Source organism: Dendrobates tinctorius, unplaced genomic scaffold, assembly GCF_039654945.1.
Source record: "Dendrobates tinctorius isolate UK_male_01 unplaced genomic scaffold, ASM3965494v1 ptg000250l, whole genome shotgun sequence".
Taxonomy (NCBI): domain Eukaryota; kingdom Metazoa; phylum Chordata; class Amphibia; order Anura; family Dendrobatidae; genus Dendrobates; species Dendrobates tinctorius.
This window is the reverse complement of record NW_027361917.1, coordinates 4,465,922-4,487,097: the sequence shown is the minus strand read 5'-3', so window position 1 is coordinate 4,487,097 and position 21,176 is coordinate 4,465,922. Positions and strand designations below refer to the sequence as shown.

The window sequence follows — 21,176 nt, the reverse complement described above, 5'->3', positions numbered from 1 at the left end:
CTTCTTCACATACCCCTCATGATAAAATAATAAAACCTATGCACACCTCACGTGAGTCCCTGAGGCCTTGTGCGGAGTTGTGACACGTGACCTCGGCGCCCAATCAGCACTGGCGTCACTGTCCCCGCCCCCTGTCAAATTGACCATGAAGAGGAAGTCAGAGATCAGCTGCAACCCGTACTTCCTCTTCATGTTCGATTTGCTCGAAGGCGGGGACAGTTACGCCAGTGCTGATTGGGCGCCGAGGTCCGTGTCACAACACGGCAGGAGAACCCCAGGGGAGGAAGTGAGGACACCGTGTGAACGGTGTCGGCACGGGAGGTGAGTATAGACTTTATTATTTTATGGGTCCGAACATTTTGATCAAGAAGGGGCTATGCTAGTAGTGGACAACCCCTTTAATGTACCAGCGAACTGAATGAGATTTCTGAAATCTCATGCCTACGTTGTTTTTTTTTTGCAAATTTGAAGCAGTTGCAAATCTTAAGCATGTCAATTCTTTCTTTTTGTAATGAATAGGAAAAACGCATAAAAAAATGTCATACATATCCCTAATATGTAATCAGTACTCTGATCTGCAGACTCACATGTTGAAAAATTACCATTTTGCTTTCATAGGGTAGAAGATCATGACGACCTGATACCAATTTTTCTTCGCCACAATGACGCCCTGACTGCCACATACGGAGAGTATTTCCTGGCAGAACTTATCAAGGCACAAGATGAGCACAACCATGCCGTTGTTTGTGAGGTTTGTGCGTCTTATTCTACCTGACTTTATCCATAATCTGGCTGGTCGGATGCATGATGTCCAAAGCTGACCATAGACCAAATAGTTATCACTGTCCTTCTCTAGTCGCTTTACTGCATATTTTAAGATTTGTCTGCAATATTTGTCTACCATATGGTTCATGTACATTTCTGCTTGTGAATTTTTTCCAAAGGTTGAATGAATGCTAGGAGTAGAGGAGTTTTAAAAGGGGTTTCCAACTAAATCGCCAAAAGTTTGGAGATTGACACAGATTTTGGATTTCACAACGTTTGCTGCTTCAGTGTCTTTCGATGTGTCTTTTATTGTTAATATATTTTTATTAAACAGGTAGAGTAATGTTGACAAACATAGCAATTCTGAATGCTCATTAATGGAGTAAGGATATTCAACCCTCCTACCTTCTATCAATAGTATCACCCCTACTAAGATTAACCCATCCCATTTACATCATCATTACACATTCTCAAATGGCTAAAGCAAGGGAGGAGGGAGACAGTCTAAGTTGGATAGAAGAAAGGAGAGAGAAAAAGTAGAAGAAAGTATAGAGAAAAGAAAAACAAAGGATATGAAAACGAGACAAAACACAAATATTGATAAGATGTCCGAGGGCTGACACCCCAGTATTGCTTATTTGCTATTTTGCTATGGGGGACGAGGTAGTGTCCCTTTTGTTAGCCAAGACTGAAAATGTTGTGACTCTTTAAATTGAATCCAAGGATGCCACACCGCAAACCAACTGGTATCCGACCTGTCATCAAAAGCCCTCATCTCCTCCATCCGACACAGAATATCCACCGCCTCCACCCAATCAATCCGCCCCGGTACCAACAAAGACCTCCAGCGCCTGGGTATAATTTGACGCATTGCAGTCATGAAATATGGGAACATACTCCTCTTAATGCTGGATAGTGAGTCTGGGAAAATGGATAGCAATGCCACCTCTGGAGTCACCTCCATTTGCTTATTAGCAATATAATTATAGAGTGCGAATATTTCATTCCATAGAGGTCTGACACCTTGACAGCTCCACCATATATGTAACATGGATCCCACTTCCCTATTACACCTCCAACATAAGTCTGGGACTGTCGGACACATCTTGTGCAATTTAACGGGTGTTCTGTACCATTTTGTCAATATCTTATAGTTCAGCTCCTGAATCCTGCAGGACACCGACAGCCTATGCGCAGAGGTGAACGCCTTGGCCCACATTTGAGATGTAATTTCTTTGTTTAATTCCTTTTGCCACTGGATCGTACATCTGAGAGGCCCAACCCGCATCCCCCCCAGACACTATCATACCGTATATCAAAGAAACAGCATGCGCCGGCCCCTGTGGTAGAGAACATAGTCGCTCAAAAGAGGTGGACATGTGGTACGAGCACCCCCCCCCAATCCAAAGACCTAATGTAACTCCGAAGCTGTAGAAATTGTAATCAGTGCCCCGGTGCCTGCCTCCTATCTCCTAGAATGTCTTCCAAAGACAAGATGTCCGTTTGGCTAGTCACATCTTTAATACATGGAACAGGTCCCTGTGTAGCCGAGGGAATTATAGAGGTAGGATGTTGCAATTCAGTGGAGAGCCCAGGGTTCCCAACCAGGGGGGTTAGTGGGGTAATCGCCTCCAGGCCCGCGCAATCGTATATAGTTTATAAGAAATAGACATCGTCCACAAGTTAATATTGTATGGAAGCCAGAATACTCCCCGAGAGAGGTTTGGGGACAGCTCATGTTCGATGTCCACCCATAATTTAGATGCCCTATTATGGAACAAGTCTAGAACACAGTTCCCAATAGTTGATGCATGATATGCACGTAAATCCAGTAGGCCTGTTCCTCCATCTTCTTTACGCCTAACCAAGTGGGAGTAACTTATACTTGGGCTATCATTATGCCAAACAAATTTTCTCATCATTTTACGTAACCTCCCAAAAATTGATGTGTCTTTTAGTCTAATGTTTCTATGGTTACTCAAGTACAATTATAAGCATTTCATAAGGTTTTAAATTTTTATTGACAATTTCATCAAGTTTGTGCAAAGACTCAACATTTATAGAGTTGACCTTTATTTTTCAAGTCTTCTGCCCTTCGTCCTGGCAGCTGGATATCAGCTTCTGAGCCAAATCCTAATGAAAACACATCCTTGTCTGATCAGTGCTTGGGGTTTATAACAATTTCTATGTTTTGTGTTTGTCCACCCTCTTTTGGAGAATTGACCAAACGTTCTCAATGAGATTGAGATCTGTCGAGGTTCCTGGCCATGAACCCACCATTTTAACGTTATGTTCATCGAGCTATTTAGTTAACACTTTACCCTCCTGCATTGTTGGGATAAGTTGCTTTTGGAGTAAGTTTAGATCCCATTCTTTATTTATGACAGTGAGTGAGCCCAGGGGCGGACAGAGACTGTAGTGGGCCCCTGTGCAAGAAATTTTTCAGGCCCTCCCCCCCACCCTTCATAGGGCAACAAAGTTGTGTAAACATATAGATTGTAATATTTAAGTTGGGGTGCCTTCACATAGGCGAGTTTTTTGTATCCGATGAGATCAGGCGAAAACTGCATCTGACTTGATATGGTTTTTCTTTTTGCCCTTAAGGATGCTGTCACACTGGCGGTTTTCAACACTAGCAGCAGATCCGGCAGACATCTGCACCTCTGCCGCCTAACGGGCGACTTGTGGCACCGATCCAGCAAGCCCCATTCATTCTCTATCGGGCTTGCGGCCGGCCGTGGCATGTGCAGTTGTGCTAGATCCGCGTTACATGGTGCCACTAAAATATACAGCGGATATGCTGCGTTTTTTAGAGCGGGAAAATCTACACCGTCAATTTTTGTTGTGGATTTTCCCACCGTAAATGTACTGTATATCTAATATTGAGGCTATGCAGGGCTGGATATAATTATCTGTAGGGTGCTGCTGGGCTGTATTTATTATTTGCCAGTTGCAGCCTCCAAATTATATATACAGGCCAGCACAGCCTCCAAATAACATATATAGCCCACAAGCCCAGCATTGCCTCTAGTTGTTAATATATACAGCCCAGCAGACCCTCCAAACAAAATATGGTATACAGCCCAGCACAGGTTTCAGTTAATACAGTTGTGGCCAAAAGTATTGCCACCCCTGCAATTTTGTCAGATAATACTGTTTCTTCTGAAAATTATTGCAAACACAAATTCTTTGTTATTATTATCTTCATTTAATTTGAAAATTAAAAAACACAAAAAGAATTGTCCTAAAGCCAAATTGGATATAATTCCACACCAAACATAAAAAAGAGGGTGGACAAAAGTATTGGCACTGTTCGAAAAATACTTACCTGTGGCACCTAACAGGTGTTGGCAATAACTAAATCACACTTGCAGCCAGTTGACATGGATTAAAGTTGACTCAACCTCTATCCTGTGTCCTTGTGTGTACCACATTGAGCATGGAGAAAAGAAAGAAGACCAAAGAACTGTCTGAGGACTTGAGAAACCAAATTGTGAGGAAGCACGAGCAATCTCAAGGCTACAAGTTCATCTCCAAAGACCTGAATGTTCCTGTGTCTACCGTGTGCAGTGTCATCAAGAAGTTTAAAGCCCATGGCACTGTGGCTAACCTCCCTAGATGTGGACAGAAAAGAAAAATTGACAAGAGATTTCAAGGCAAGATTGTGTGGATGTTGGATAAAGAACCTCGACTAACATCCAAGCAAGTTCAAGCTGCCCTGCAGTCCAAGGGTACAACAGTGTCAACCCGTACTATCCGTCGGCGTCTGAATGAAAAGGGACTGTATGGTAGGAGACCCAGGAAGACCACACTTCTTACCCCGAGACATAAAAAAGCCAGGCTGGAGTTTGTCAAAACTTACCTGAAAAAGCCTAAAACGTTTTGGAAGAATGTTCTCTGGTCAGATGAGACAAAAGTAGAGCTTTTTGGGCAAAGGCATCAACATAGAGTTTACAGGAGAAAAAAAGAGGCATTCAAAGAAAAAAACACAGTCCCTACAGTCAAACATGGCGGTTCCCTGATGTTTTGGGGTTGCTTTGCTGCCTCTGGCACTTGACTGCTTGACCGTGTGCATGGCATTATGAAGTCTGAAGACTACCAACAAATTTTGCAGCATAATGTAGGGCCCAGTGTGAGAAAGCTGGGTCACCCTCAGAGGTCATGGGTCTTCCAGCAGGACAATGACCCAAAATACACTTCAAAAAGCACTAGAAAATGGTTTGAGAGAAAGCACTGGAGACTTCTAAGGTGGCCAGCAATGAGTCCAGACCTGAATCCCATAGAACACCTGTGGAGAGATCTAAAAATGGCAGTTTGGAGAAGGCACCCTTCTAATATCAGGGACCTGGAGTAGTTTGCCAAAGAAAAAATGGTCTAAAATTCCAGCAGAGCATTGTAAGAAGCTCATTGATGGTTACTGGAAGCGGTTGGTCGCAGTTATTTTGGCTAAAGGTTGTGCAACCAAGTATTAGGCTGAGGGTGCCAATACTTTTGTCTGGACCATTTTTGGAGTTTTGTGTGAAATGATCAATGTTTTGCTTTTTGCTTCATTCTCTTTTGTGTTTTTTCATTTAAGACAAATTAAATGAAGATAATAATACCAAAGAATTTGTGTTTGCAATCATTTTCAGGAAGAAACTGAGTATTATCTGACAAAATTGCAGGGGTGTCAATACTTTTGGCCACAACTGTATATAAAGCCCACCACAGCCTCCAGGTGATATATACAGCCCAGCATAGCCTCCAGTTAATATATACAGTCCAGCAACAGCCTTCAGGTAATATATACAGCGCCCAGCACATACTCCAGGTAATATATACAGCCCAGCACAGCCTCCAGTTAATATATACAGCCCAGCACAGCCTTCAGGTAATATATACAGCCCACCACAGCCTCCAGGTGATATATACAGCCCAGCACAGCCTTCAGGTAATATATACAGCCCACCACAGCCTCCAGGTGATATATACAGCCCACCACAGCCTCCAGGTGATATATACAGCCCAGCATAGCCTCCAGTTGATATATACAGCCCAGGATAGCCTCCGGTTAATATATACAGCCCACCACAGCCTCCAGTTAATATATACAGCCCACCACAGCCTCCAGGTGATATATACAGCCCACCACAGCCTCCGGGTGATATATACAGCCCCGCACAGCCTCCAGGTGATATATACAGCCCACCACAGCCTCCAGGTGATATATACAGCCCAGCATAGCCTCCAGTTGATATATACAGCCCACCACAGCCTCCAGGTGATATATAGAGCCCACCACAGCCTTCAGGTGATATATACAGCCCAGCATCGCCTCCAGTTGATATATACAGCCCACCACAGCCTCCAAGTAATATATACAGCCCACCACAGCCTCCGGGTGATATATACATCCCAGCACAGCCTCCAGGTGATATATACAGCCCAGCATAGCCTCCAGTTAATATATACAGCCCACCACAGCCTCCAGTTAATATATACAGCCCACCACAGCCTCCAGGTGATATATACAGCCCAGCATAGCCTCCAGTTGATATATACAGCCCACCACAGCCTCCAGGTGATATATACAGCCCACCACAGCCTCCGGGTGATATATACAACCCAGCACAGCCTCCAGGTGATATATACAGCCCAGCATAGCCTCCAAGTGATATATACAGCCCAGCATAGCCTCCAGGTGATATATACAGCCCACCACAGCCTCTGGGTGATATATACAGCCCACCTCAGCCTCCAGGTGATATATACAGCCCACCACAGCCTCCAGGTGATATATACAGCCCACCACAGCCTCCAGGTGATATATACAGCACACCACAGCCTCCAGGTGATATATACAGCTCAGCACAGCCTCCAGGTGATATATACAGCCCACCACAGCCTCCTGGTGATATATACAGCCCAGCATAGCCTCCAGTTGATATATACAGCCCACCATAGCCTCCAGTTGATATATACAGCCCACCACAGCCTCCAGGTGATATATACAGCCCAGCATAGCCTCCAGGTGATATATACAGCCCACCACAGCCTCCAGGTGATATATACAGCCCAGCACAGCCTTCAGGTAATATATACAGCCCACCACAGCCTCCAGGTGATATATACAGCCCAGCATAGCCTCCAGTTGATATATACAGCCCAGGATAGCCTCCGGTTAATATATACAGCCCACCACAGCCTCCAGTTAATATATACAGCCCACCACAGCCTCCAGGTGATATATACAGCCCACCACAGCCTCCGGGTGATATATACAGCCCAGCACAGCCTCCAGGTGATATATACAGCCCACCACAGCCTCCAGGTGATATATACAGCCCAGCATAACCTCCAGTTGATATATACAGCCCACCACAGCCTCCAGGTGATATATAGAGCCCACCACAGCCTTCAGGTGATATATACAGCCCAGCATCGCCTCCAGTTGATATATACAGCCCACCACAGCCTCCAAGTAATATATACAGCCCACCACAGCCTCCGGGTGATATATACAGCCCAGCACAGCCTCCAGGTGATATATACAGCCCAGCATAGCCTCCAGTTAATATATACAGCCCACCACAGCCTCCAGTTAATATATACAGCCCACCATAGCCTCCAGGTGATATATACAGCCCAGCATAGCCTCCAGTTGATATATACAGCCCACCACAGCCTCCAGGTGCCCACCACAGCCTCCGGGTGATATATACCGCCCACCACAGCCTCTGGGTGATATATACAGCCCACCTCAGCGTCCAGGTGATATATACAGCCCACCTCAGCCTCCAGGTGATATATACAGCCCACCACAGCCTCCAGGTGATATATACAGCCCACCACAGCCTCCAGGTGATATATACAGCTCAGCACAGCCTCCAGATGATATATACAGCCCACCACAGCCTCCTGGTGATATATACAGCCCACCATAGCCTCCAGTTGATACATACAGCCCACCACAGCCTCCACGTGATATATACAGCCCAGCATAGCCTCCAGGTGATATATACAGCCCACCACAGCCTCTGGGTGATATATACAGCCCACCACAGCCTCCAGTTGATATATACAGCTCACCACAGCCTCCGGGTGATATATACTGCCCACCACAGCCTCCAGGTGATATATACAGCCCAGCATAGCCTCCAGGTGATATATACAGCCCAGCATAGCCTCCTGATGATATATACAGCCCACCACAGCCTCCAGGTGATATATACAGCCCAGCACAACCTTCAGGTGATATATACAGCCCACCACAGCCTCCAGTTGATATATACAGCCCACCACAGCCTCCAGGTGATATATACAGCCCAGCATAGCCTCCAGTTGATATATATGTGGGCCACCCGATTCATGTTTCTTCTCCCACCCATGAGCCGCCCCATTCATCAGCAGCCAAGCATCTCCCCCAGGGCCCCCCATTCATGAGCAGCCATGCTTCTCCCCAGGGGCCCCCCATTCATGAGCAGCCATGCTTCTCCCCAGGGCCCCCTCCATTCATGAGCAGCCAAGGCCATGCTTCCCTTCTCCCCAGGCCAGGGGCCCCCCATTCATGAGCAGCCAGGCCATCATGCTTCAGCTCTCCCACAGGACGGAGCCCCCCAAAATCATGCCTGTACCTCGGTCCCAGTCCTTCAGTCCTGCTCATCTCTGGTAGTACTCTTGCCTGGAGCAGGCAGGGCAGGCCAGACCAAGAGGATCCATCCATTCCACACTGTCCAGTGTCTGCACTCCGCACATTCCTGAGCTACTGCAGCATATGCAGGGCTGCCACTAGGAATTTTGGGGCCCCATACTGGCAATATTTTCAGGACCCCTTGAAACTCCGCCCAGGCTCCACCCCAGCTCCGTCCTCCACCCCTCGAACCTTCCAAAGTCCCACCGCCCTCTCTTGGAACAACTCCACTTCTGCACCATGTCCTCACAAATCACACATTTACGGTTCCCATCACCACATACATAGCAGGCAGTTTTTGTTTTGGCCAAAAGATTTTTTTAATCCACCACCACAACAAAGTAGACTCTTTTGGTCAGGCCCTACTCTACTGTAACTTACTAAACATTTGCTAAAATATCCAATACAATTTCGGTATATTTTTATTTATTTTTCCATTTTTAAAATGACCAATAATGCCACATACAAGGGACAAATACCACCGCACCATGACCAGACACCATATTACCACCACATGGTGAACTAAAATCCCACATACAAGGAACAAATACCATCACGCCATGACCATACCACATTTTTCCACCACATAGTGACCGGGGCCCCCTCTGTTCATCGGGCCCCATCCAGTAAGGGCAGTGATACCCTGATAGCGGCCCTGCTTAGGTCAGTGGGTTTGGGAAGAAGGATACTGATATTATAAAGTCCTCGGGAATATTAGGAATAATTAAGGTATATAAAAGAATTATCCAGCTGAAAAAAGTGTATGGCCGGGGTCACACGAGTGATGATTCTCTCATGTGAGAGAATCGGCTCAATTATGCTACTGACACTCGGCTCAAACTCTCATCCAAGTGGCATCTGATTCTCTTGCATGAGATAATTGGAGCACATTGAGAAGACAGGGAACTTAATTTCTCTATCTTCTCCATTGTCTGAGGTCGTGGATTCGGATTTCCCCTGCGTTTTTACATCTGCGGATTCCTATAATGGAAGAGGTGTAAAAACGCTGCGGATCCACACAAAGACTTTACATGCTGCAGATATAAATCTGCAGAAAATCCGTGCGGAAAAATCTGCAGCATGTGCATAGTGTTTTTGGTTTTAGATAGACTTTAATGGTACTGTACAACGCAGCAGAATCTGCTGCGGATCCGCAGGGCCAAATCCGCTGTGGATCCGCAGCAGAATCCGCAACGTGTGCACGTAGCCTAAGAGTACGTGCACACGTTGCAGATTTGGCTGTGGATCCACAGCGGATTTGGCCCTGCGGATCCGCAGCAGTTTTCCATGCGGTGTACAGTACCATGTAAACCTATAAAACCAAATCCGCTGTGCACATTTCTGCGCAGATTTGCAGTTCTTTACACCTCTTCCATTATAGGAATCCGCAAATGTAAAAACGCAGGGGAAATCCGCACAAAATCTGCACAAAATCCGCAGGTCATTTTACCTGCGGATTCAGCCAAATCCGCGCAGAAAAATCTGCAGCAGAATCCGCAACGTGTGCACATTCACAAACACAGTATATGTTAGGGTTATATATATATACAGCTGTGGCCAAAAGTATTGACACCCCTGCAATTCTGTCAGATAATACTCAGTTTCTTCCTGAAAATGATTGCAAACACAAATTCTTTGGTATTATTATCTTCATTTAATTTGTCTTAAATAAAAAAACACAAAAAGAATGCCCTAAAGCCAAATTGGATATAATTCCACACCAAACATAAAAAAGAGGGTGGACAAAAGTATTGGCACTGTTCGAAAAATCATGTGATGCTTCTCTAATTTGTGTAATTAACAGCACCTGTAATTTACCTGTGGCACCTAACAGGTGTTGGCAATAACTAAATCACATTTGCAGCCAGTTGACATGGATTAAAGTTGACTCAACCTCTATCCTGTGTCCTTGTGTGTACCACATTGAGCATGGAGAAAAGAAAGAAGACCAAAGAACTGTCTGAGGACTTGAGAAACCAAATTGTGAGGAAGCATGAGCAATCTCAAGGCTACAAGTCCATCTCCAAAGACCTGAATGTTCCTGTGTCTACCGTGCGCAGTGTCATCAAGAAGTTTAAAGCCCATGGCACTGTGGCTAACCTCCCTAGATGTGGACGTAAAAGAAAAATTGACAAGAGATTTCAAGGCAAGATTGTGCGGATGTTGGATAAAGAACCTCGACTAACATCCAAACAAGTTCAAGCTGCCCTGCAGTCCAAGGGTACAACAGTGTCAACCCGTACTATCCGTCGGCGTCTGAATGAAAAGGGACTGTATGGTAGGAGACCCAGGAAGACCCCACTTCTTACCCCGAGACATAAAAAAGCCAGGCTGGAGTTTGCCAAAACTTACCTGAAAAAGCCTAAAACGTTTTGGAAGAATGTTCTCTGGTCAGATGAGACAAAAGTAGAGCTTTTTGGGCAAAGGCATCAACACAGAGTTTACAGGAGAAAAAAAGAGGCATTCAAAGAACACCTGTGGAGAGATCTAAAAATGGCAGTTTGAAGAAGGCACCCTTCAAATATCAGGGACCTGGTGCAGTTTGCCAAAGAAGAATGGTCTAAAATTCCAGCAGAGCATTGTAAGAAACTCATTGATGGTTACCGGAAGCGGTTGGTCGCAGTTATTTTGGCTAAAGGTTGTGCAACCAAGTATTAGGCTGAGGGTGCTAATACTTTTGTCTGGCCCATTTTTGGAGTTTTGTGTGAAATGATCAATTTTTTGCTTCATTCTCTTTTGTGTTTTTTCATTTAAGACAAATTAAATGAAGATAATAATACCAAAGAATTTGTGTTTGCAATCATTTTCAGGAAGAAACTGAGTATTATCTGACAGAATTGCAGGGGTGTCAATACTTTTGGCCACAACTGTATATGTGTAGTGTGTGGTTGTGTTACATAACATCTCTGGGAGGTGAGCCTATTCATCAGCTATAAATCATGTTGAGCGGTGTCCTGGACCCCTGCCCCCCCAGAGAACAGACAAGGATAAGGCTTCTGTGCCCCCTCTGCTTCCTGATTGGACACCACTGCTCGATTCTGAAGACTGAAGTTTTTTAGACAAGTTTGTAGAGTAAATACAGGGAATCATGAGAGGGGGCTGCTGTGTCCTGTCAGGGGGCAGGTTGGGCTCAGTGGTCTTATGCTTCTCTGCAGGAGGTGAGGGGGGAGGGGGCACTCAGCTCTGATCTTTTCATGATACGGACAGGGGTCAGACTCAGGACATAGCAGGTTCCTGGTGATCGGCTGCTGTGCTGATAGTATGACTGATGCTGTCACTGAGCACACAGCCGACTCACTGAGGATCCATCTGCTGCAGGGACTGGAGCCTGTCAGGACACAGTCCATACACTTACAACACATGTTCAGAGCCTCAGACACTCACCAGGGGGGGACTGGGGGCTGCTGCGCTGCTCCTGCTGTGCTCAATGACTCACTTGTGACTGTGACAGCGGAGAATACTGTAACTGCACTGAGCCCACGCTCAGCCCGGATTGGATGCTGGAAAGTCCGCCCTCCTGTTGCTCAGCACTGGCTGCCTCTCCCAGCTGTCTGTCACACTGACTCCTCCTTCCTCTACACACAGCGCTCCGGTTTATGAAAATTCTGAGTGCGGGCCCCTCCAGGTCCCGGGGCCTCTTACACCAGTAAGGCTAGTAATTACCTGATGGCAGCCCTGTGCAGCGCTGCTCTCCTCTCCTCCTTGCGCGCTCCACATGGCTAATTTGAAAATTGAATAATTAGCCATGCGCTGCAGGAGGCTGGAGGGGCCCCCCTCCTCCCTGGGGCCCCGTTCAATGAACAGGCTGCACGGGCGGTAGGTCCGCCCCTGAGTGAGCCCACTCCCTTAGATGAAAAGCATCCCCACACATACATGGTTTCAGGATGCTTTACTGTTGCGATAATTCAGGACTCATAAGTACCGCTCCCCTTTTCTTCTCCAGACAGTCATTCTTCTAGATGTTCCAAACAGTCTGAAGGGCGATTCATGAAAAAAAAATGCTTTTCCCCGAATGACTCTGTATCCAATTCCTTTCCTGCAGAAGGTCAGTTAGTCCTTGATGTTTTTTTTTTTATAGAGAAGTGGCTTTCTTCTTGACACCAGGTGAACCTTCAGAAGTCTTTGCCTCACTGTCCATTCAGCAGCCCTGACACCTGCCTGCTGCCATTCCTGAGCAAGCTCTGCACTGGTGTTCAACTGATCTCGAAGATAAATCCTCTTTAGGAGATGATCCCAGTACTTGCTGGACTTTCTTGGGCACCCTGAAAGTTTCTTCCCAGCAACTGAGCCTCTCTTTTTGAATTTTTCTTTTTTATTAAGCCAACTTAATTGGCAGAGAATGACTTTGCAATCATTCTGATCACTACCTAATGGTTTGTAATTAGTGCAAATTGCAACTATAAAAACTGAAGCAGCAAACTTTGTGAAAACCAAGATTTGTGTCAGTCTCAAAACTTTTGGTCACAACTGTATATTCATCACCTATTCACAGTATTAGTAATAAATGTATGATCATTCAACTGCTGGGACCCTGGCCGATCTCGTAAGTGAGGATCTCAAAGTCCACGGCATGAATAGGGCAGTATTGCGAGACCACCTTTCCATTCACTTCTATTGGACTGAGGAATTGTTAGTCATAGAAGTGATATGTCATACTGCTACATTCACACAGGGAACTTTATGCTTTCTTTTTTAGGATCAGTCACAATCGTCTCAGCGGTCAGACTCCATGTTGTGGATAGGTGATACATATATTCGGTGGGATAATTCATTTAACAAAAAAATAAATACATTTGTTGTTTACTTGTTACATAATTTAGAACCAGTAATTTCATTGTAATATATATTGATTCCAGTTACAAGTCATAACTTCAGATTGCCCTCTGAATTATGTAAGGCTGGCCATACTTATTACATTGCAGCTGACACTTCCATACACCCATACACAGGCGTGCTTGCCCAGCCAAGCGCTCCTGTGTACTCTATGAAAAAGCCGCCAGCTGATACGTTGGCCAGTGGCTTATCTCCGGTAGAATAATGCGATCAGCAGTCTGAAATGTGTGATCAGTGTGCATGATCAACATCTCTCCCCACCATCTGTCAGACCCATACACATTAGATCGTTGTCCAAACCAGTCAAACACACGATCCCCTATGTAAATGAATAGTGAGCATACTATAGACAGCGATTGGAGCAGTTGTCATACATGCTCACTACAACTGCATTCGTATTGGGCACTCAGAGACCCCCTTACCTGTGATCAGTGAGGCTTCCAGCAATCAGAACCCCAGTGGTTATACATTTATCATTTATTTTTAGGATATTATTTTATGATCAGTGGGAGTCTCACCTCTTTGACCCCGACTAACCTTGATCATGGGGCCTCAACTCTGATTTAGTTTCCCCTGCTCCGTAACTCTCCGGAGGCACCTTTTGAGCAAGTAACTGCTATTGATCCCATGCGCTTCAATGAATAAGAAAGCCTGAAATTTGGCACTCATATTGCCTTGAATGAAACAAAGTTTTAATGGCAATCCAAATTGAGTACCACAGCTCCAAACCAAGGAGCGCCGTGCACTTCTATAGTGCATGCACTTCAATGGAGTCACAGTGCTGTTCCTGCACAGTTGATAATTAGAAGTTCTGTTATGCAGGGAAACACATTGATGGGGACGCAGCACATCAGCCCCTTCATTCTCAGAACTGGTGAATGTCCCAGATGCCAGAAATAAGCTGCGATTAACCCTTTCAGTTCTCCTGGTCTGCTATATGCGAGTTATACTGTAGAAACTCTACTGATTTCTGAAATTCCCCAGTACTCTTGTAGTGTAGGTGCACAAATCCATATTGCCCCTCTTATATTGCACTGATCCTGCTACTTGTATCTCACCATAGACTGGAGATTTCCTTGTGACTTCCCATATGTGCTATGCATATTGTTATAGAGATAATTCCATCTGACAATGAGCCATTAGTGTAATTGCCGACTGCAAAAAGCAACACAATAAATAATACATCCGTGCCACCAGCCTCCAGAACTGGAACAGACAGAAGAGACCTTTCAGGCGCTAGTTCTCACCAGCCTAGACATGCCCGTCTGAGCCAAGCTTGATGCCAGTTTTCCCTGCCGAGTATAAAGCTGGCACGTCTCGGACTACATATGGTAGATGGATTGGTTAATCAGCCTCTGCTGAGCATTGGGCCCCATATTGCAGGGTGACAGCACCTCCACTTCTGCTCATGCTCTGATGTAGAACAAAACACAGAGAGAGGAAAAAAGTTGTTAGGTTTGGATTTTCCCCTTTCTGTCTGTTCTTCCCAGCTGAGTTGTAGCAAAACTTGTGGCAAAATGTTGTTACTCTATTTTTTAGCCTCTGTGTTACGCCAGCAACTCGCACGCCTCCTAAGTGTGTTTCGTTCTGCTCCACCCAGTACCTGACCATCGCTCTGATCTACAAAAACACAATGAAGCAATCATCAGCTCACAGGGCTGAGAAGTGCCTGGGATGAGGGTGCAGTGCATGGAGGCTTCAGGCTGGTTTCTTCAGCAAGTGAGCCGTGAAAAAATATGGAAAATCCAGCAACCACAAAGTTCATTAAAGCATCACGTTTATTTGAAGATTGAAACATGAAAACCAAAAGTTAAAAAGACATATTGCGCCAAGGTCGCCGTGTTCCGAACTATGCTAGCTCTTAATCGTCAGGATATTTCGCTAAGGTCAATGTGTTCCGAGCTATATTAGCTTTTATTCCTCAGGCGCTAGTATAGCTCGAATTGCGTCGACCTCACTTTGAGCTGTCTGGTGCTTTTCTTTCAGCTCTGCTGTTTGTGAGTCATAGGGGGCCGCGGCAGAACTCTGCAGGACAGAATGTATACAAAATCCTGCAGAGATCTGCTTCCCCGGCCTGTCACCTGCACTCCACCCTCCAATCCTTACCTGAACTTTTGTTCGTCTTCAGTGTTCAGCCAGTGTGTTCATTTATGCTCATTTATCCGTACTGTCTGACCGCTCTCCACTCCTGACACCGAATTTGTTTAGTGCTGCCTGACCTGACCACGGACTGTCTGACCATGCTTTTGTTTGCCCACCTGTACCCCATACCCGAGTCTCTGACCCTCCAGTCAGCTGCTGCAGTCCCAGGGACTGCCTTGAAGTGGTACCTGATGTTTACTGGAAGCCCAGCCTAGTCGTAGATTGATAATAGCATTTGATCTTCAATGCCAATCACATAGTAACCAATCACAGCGCACCTTTCATTTTTCCAGAACAGAATTCAGAATGAAAGCTGCCCTGTTACTGGTTGCTGTGGGCAACACAGACAGTTTCTCTTTCAGACAATATCATAAATCTGCCCCTTTGAATCTAATCTGTGAGCTGAGCTCCCGCCAGGATTCCTTGTATTGTGAATACCATGTGATGGTTTTAGATCATTGTTACTGGGGCTGTGGAGTCAGTAAGCCAAACCTTCATCTCTGTATCCTTAATTTCCCTGACTCCGACTCTACAGCACTGGTCACTGCTGAGCATGGACATAAAGTGCAGCACAGATTCATCTCCACTAAAAGCCGAGATCCTTAGATCAGGAACAGAACAGACATTTATAGGACATTTCATAAGGCCAGGTTCACATAATGTTAATGCAGTCCGTTCAACTCATAGCGTTGACGGACTGAGTTAACGCTACTTCCTAATGCGATCGCGTTATGCGATCGTGCTATTGCAGCCTCTCCATCTGCGCTAGCAGTGACGGACCTCCGAACACTGCAGACCACGTCTGAGGGTCCGTCACTGAATGATGGCACATCGCTAACACATGCGCTCGGTAATGGCAGCGTATAGCAGCGTTGACGGATGCGTTACATTGCGTTAATACCGCGGTTTAACGCAATCCGTTAAACTGACTGCCTAACGCTATTTGAACCCAGCCTAACTTTCCCAAATTATTATAGAAACATTTACAGCACATCCTGCATTGTACTACTGTACTCAATATAAAAACAATCTTGGAACCAGTGAGTGGGCCTGTATATAGGGCTACAGATACTCACTGTGCTGTTTGGTGACATGGTGTGTATCACACTCAGCATGGACCAGAGGAAGCGAAGGAAATAGTTGTCTCAGGAGATTAGAAAGAAAATTATAGACAAACATGTTAAAGATAAAAGTTTTAAAACCATCTTGGTGCTGCCCTGCATTCCACTGTTGCTGTGTCCTTCAGTTTGCAAGCCCTGGACGACTGGGCTCCTAGCTTGAAACGTTACGGAGTCCACTGTGTTGTCTGGGCTCTAAGGCCCTACAGGATTGTCCGGGCTCCCTGGTCCTACTAACTACATTCAGGAAATACTCCTGTCTTACCCACAGTAGGCCCCTCCTAATCCTACAATGCCTCCTTCTAGTTGCTAGCCCTATAACTTCACTTTCCCTAGCTACACATCATATATATATACAGTGGGGAAAAAAGTATTTAGTCAGTCAGCAATAGTGCAAGTTCCACCACTTAAAAAGATGAGAGGTGTCTGTAATTTACATCATAGGTAGACCTCAACTATGGGAGACAAACTGAGAAAAAAAAATCCAGAAAATCACATTGTCTGTTTTTTTTTTCATTTTATTTGCATATTATGGTGGAAAATAAGTATTTGGTCAGAAACAAGCAATCAAGATTTCTGGCTCTCACAGACCTGTAACTTCTTCTTTAAGAGTCTCCTCTTTCCTCCACTCATTACCTGTAGTAATGGCACCTGTTTAAACTTGTTATCAGTATAAAAAGACACCTGTGCACACCCTCAAACAGTCTGACTCCAAACTCCACTATGGTGAAGACCAAAGAGCTGTCAAAGGACACCAGAAACAAAATTGTAGCCCTGCACCAGGCTGGGAAGACTGAATCTGCAATAGCCAACCAGCTTGGAGTGAAGAAATCAACTGTGGGAGCAATAATTAGAAAATGGAAGACATACAAGACCACTGATAATCTCCCTCGATCTGGTGCTCCACGCAAAATCCCACCCCGTGGGGTCAGAATGATCACAAGAACGGTGAGCAAAAATCCCAGAACCACGCGGGGGGACCTAGTGAATGAACTGCAGAGAGCTGGGACCAATGTAACAAGGCCTACCATAAGTAACACACTACGCCACCATGGACTCAGATCCTGCAGTGCCAGACGTGTCCCACTGCTTAAGCCTGTACATGTCCGGGCCCGTCTGAAATTTGTTGGAGAGCATTTGGATGATCCAGAGGAGTTTTGGGAGAATGTCCTATGGTCTGATGAAACCAAACTGGAACTGTTTGGTAGAAACACAACTTGTCGTGTTTGGAGGAAAAAGAATACTGAGTTGCATCCATCAAACACCATACCTACTGTAAAGCATGGTGGTGGAAACATCATGCTTTGGGGCTGTTTCTCTGCAAAGGGGCCAGGACGACTGATCCGGGTATATGAAAGAATGAATGGGGCCATGTATCGTGAGATTTTGAGTGCAAACCTCCTTCCATCAGCAAGGGCATTGAAGATGAAACGTGGCTGGGTCTTTCAACATGACAATGATCCAAAGCACACCGCCAGGGCTACGAAGGAGTGGCTTCGTAAGAAGCATTTCAAGGTCCTGGAGTGGCCTAGCCAGTCTCCAGATCTCAACCCTATAGAAAACCTTTGGAGGGAGTTGAAAGTCCGTGTTGCCAAGCGAAAAGCCAAAAACATCACTGCTCTAGAGGAGATCTGCATGGATGAATGGGCCAACATACCAACAACAGTGTGTGGCAACCTTGTGAAGACTTACAGAAAACGTTTGACCTCTGTCATTGCCAACAAAGGATATATCACAAAGTATTGATATGAAATTTTGTTTCTGACCAAATACTTATTTTCTACCATAATATGCAAATAAAATGAAAAAAAAAACCGACAATGTGATTTTCTGGATTTTTTTTTCTCAGTTTGTCTCCCATAGTTGAGGTCTACCTATGATGTAAATTACAGACGCCTCTCATCTTTTTAAGTGGTGGAACTTGCACTATTGCTGACTGACTAAATACTTTTTTTCCCCACTGTATATATACATAGCAGCAGATTAGTTAACCGGGACGTGTTTGGGGCCTAGGTCAGTCTCTGTAACCCCTTACAAACACATTACACCTTAGCAGCTGCCTTATTGGGTTGTTTTCCAGGTTTTTATATTCAAAATTGGGCTACAGGAATCCTGACACCGTAATGTTCCTTAAGACTGTGCCATGATGTCTCTTTGTACAGGACCAAGGCTACGCTGTTGGGTTTATGAGCGTCTGTTCTGAGGTCAATGTCCAGCTGCTGCAAGATTCATTTGATCTGGGGTCTTTCCATGGTTTGTGTAAACCACACCCTGATGATATTCTGCAAACAGAGGATCCAGGTTCTGAAAAAGGTATGACCATCTAGTCCATTCTGAGAAACGTTTTAATACATAATCCAAATTGTACATAAAATGCTTTTAATTGCTCATTTTTAATGAATCTGAATGCAGACACTATATATTGTAAAACCCAAAATATCTATTCACTTTTGAGCAATCCCTTCATGTACGTGTCCTTCTTGGACTGAGTAGTTTTAAAATCAAAGTTAAATTTGTTGTCCAATCTAGAAAAGAAAAATTTAAGTCATGCATGCACTTAATATAGAAAATGTTGGCATACTCATCTTCCATCTTCCCTGTGGATCCAATGCAGTCCTCTCAGAAGGTTAGCACCAGCTCTGGAAGAGATGGCTGCTCCAGTTGAATGTCACAGGACTGTTGCAGCCTGTGATTGTACTAGACTAGCGCATAAGTAGATGTTTCTCTGATGATTTGCTCTTCTAGTTCCATGACCACTGCATCCACTCACAGGCTGCTGTGATCCTCAGAGTTCCGAATGAACCAGGCATTGCTTCTGAATTACGGTGATACCAAATAAGTATATATTTTTATATTTTACTACTTTTATATAATAGAATATTTCATGGGAAGAAAAGTTTTAGGTATCACGATTCTACCCCTCAGTGTGTCTGGGATGCAGTTACTGACAGCTCATCCGTCCAATCTGGTACGGGGGCGTGCTGAAGCTGTACTTTGACAGCACAGTCATCCAGTCTGGTGCAGGAGCTTGCTGAGCTTTCAGTGTTTTGATTGACAGCTCTGCAGTCCAATCTGAGACTGAGAGGTGCTGAGCTGTCTTCAGGTGTTTCCTGTCCCAGGGGATTGCCCAGCTACTTAGCTGGGTTTCAGTCCCAGAGCTCTGATAGATGTAGATCCAGCTAAGTGTGATTGGTTTTCTCTGTGCCTAGTGTTTTGCTTGATTGACCTTTTGCTGCCTGACCTTGGACCTTGTTCTGACCCTCCGTCTCCGTTTAACCCCTTTGGTCTGATCAGCTATCCTTCTGGTATTTTGACCTCGGACCGTTACCTGACTTCGCCTTTGTCTCTTCCTTCTATTTGTGAGGTACCCTCCTATCTTTTGACCTCCAACTCCTTCATTATCCTGACTCACGGCTTGTCAGTTAGAAATGACTCAGCGTCACATTACATCTAGCCCATACGTTTTTCATTTTTGCCAGTATGTATCCTGTTTACACGCTTTGTGACCAGGTGGCAAATTTGACGCATATGATGAAGCATCTGGCTAAGGAATGCCAGCGTCTGGACTCATCACAATATCAGTTGCAGGGTCAGATAATTAATTATATGAAAACTTCCTAAAGCCCTCCATTGCTGGCAGTGACTGTGACGTCAGTACCCTCTGACATACAGTTGATCTATCCTGAACCTGTAATGGCCCTCCCTGATAAATTTTCGGGAAAGAAAGACCAGTTTAGGGTGTTCAGGGAGAGCTGCAGTTGGGCCCATTTGGTCTTGTAAACTGCGGTGTCTGTTCACATGGCATGCATTTTGATAGCGCTGGGCAGCCCGCCTGATCTAATAGAAGGGTGTCACTACTAGGCTGTTAACCTGGATGCTGTGCATTGCCATAGTGTGAACAGCGCCGCATGCAAGTTTTTTATTGGGCATTAATATACCAGGCAACCGCCCCCTCCATGTATTTGTAGGCTGTGAGCGGTTATTTCATCGGTATTCTTGCACCTGTGTTGCCATCTTAATTACCGTATATGGGTCCACTGCATCCTGATAGAGCATTTGTCTGGAGGCCTGGACGGGTAAACCTCTCTGCTTTTTTGCTTTTTTTCTTGTATTATTGGAGGATTTTTAAGTCCTCTTTTTGTGCTATTTCAGTGTTCAGGGAGAACTGAGGTTATTTTTTACCCTGTGTCCGCGGTCATCAGGTTGTGAGCTTCAGCTGGTGGGAATAATCATGTCCCTACTGCGAGGAGTCCTCAGACCTGGTCATTTTCCTTGTCCCCACAAGCTCCAGAACGGCCTTCTGTGGATACCTTCTTTGATGCTTTAGGTCTGATTTATGATGAACCCAATAGGATCCAGGTCGCTGAGTCAAAGCTTGTGAACCTGGCACAGCAGAGAACTACTGAACTGAGTTTTGGCAGTGGTCCACTGAAGTTCTGTGGAATGATGCAGCATTCAGTTGTCAGTTCCACAAAGGTATTTCTGAGACTTTTAAGGACGCTCTGTTTCTTCATGACTCCCCTTGTTCTCTGGCGGAGGGCAAGACCCAGGCCATATGAATGGACCTCAGATTCCATGAAACATGTGATGAACAGCATGCTGCCTGTTATACTTTCACAGAGCAGGTCCATTTACCTGAGGTGGAGCCA

General features: G+C 45.2%; 1 protein-coding gene across 3 annotated transcripts in view; it reads left to right on the top strand.

The window, feature by feature from the left end:
- CFAP61 (cilia and flagella associated protein 61) overlaps positions 1-21,176 on the top strand; it is a 439,348-nt gene that overhangs the window by 38,938 nt on the left and 379,234 nt on the right. For all 3 annotated transcript variants that reach the window (XM_073557422.1, XM_073557421.1, XM_073557423.1), the window contains exons 7-8: positions 619-751; positions 18,690-18,840. In XM_073557422.1, the coding sequence (XP_073413523.1) occupies positions 619-751; positions 18,690-18,840 (284 nt within the window). The remainder of the gene's footprint in view (positions 1-618; positions 752-18,689; positions 18,841-21,176) is intronic.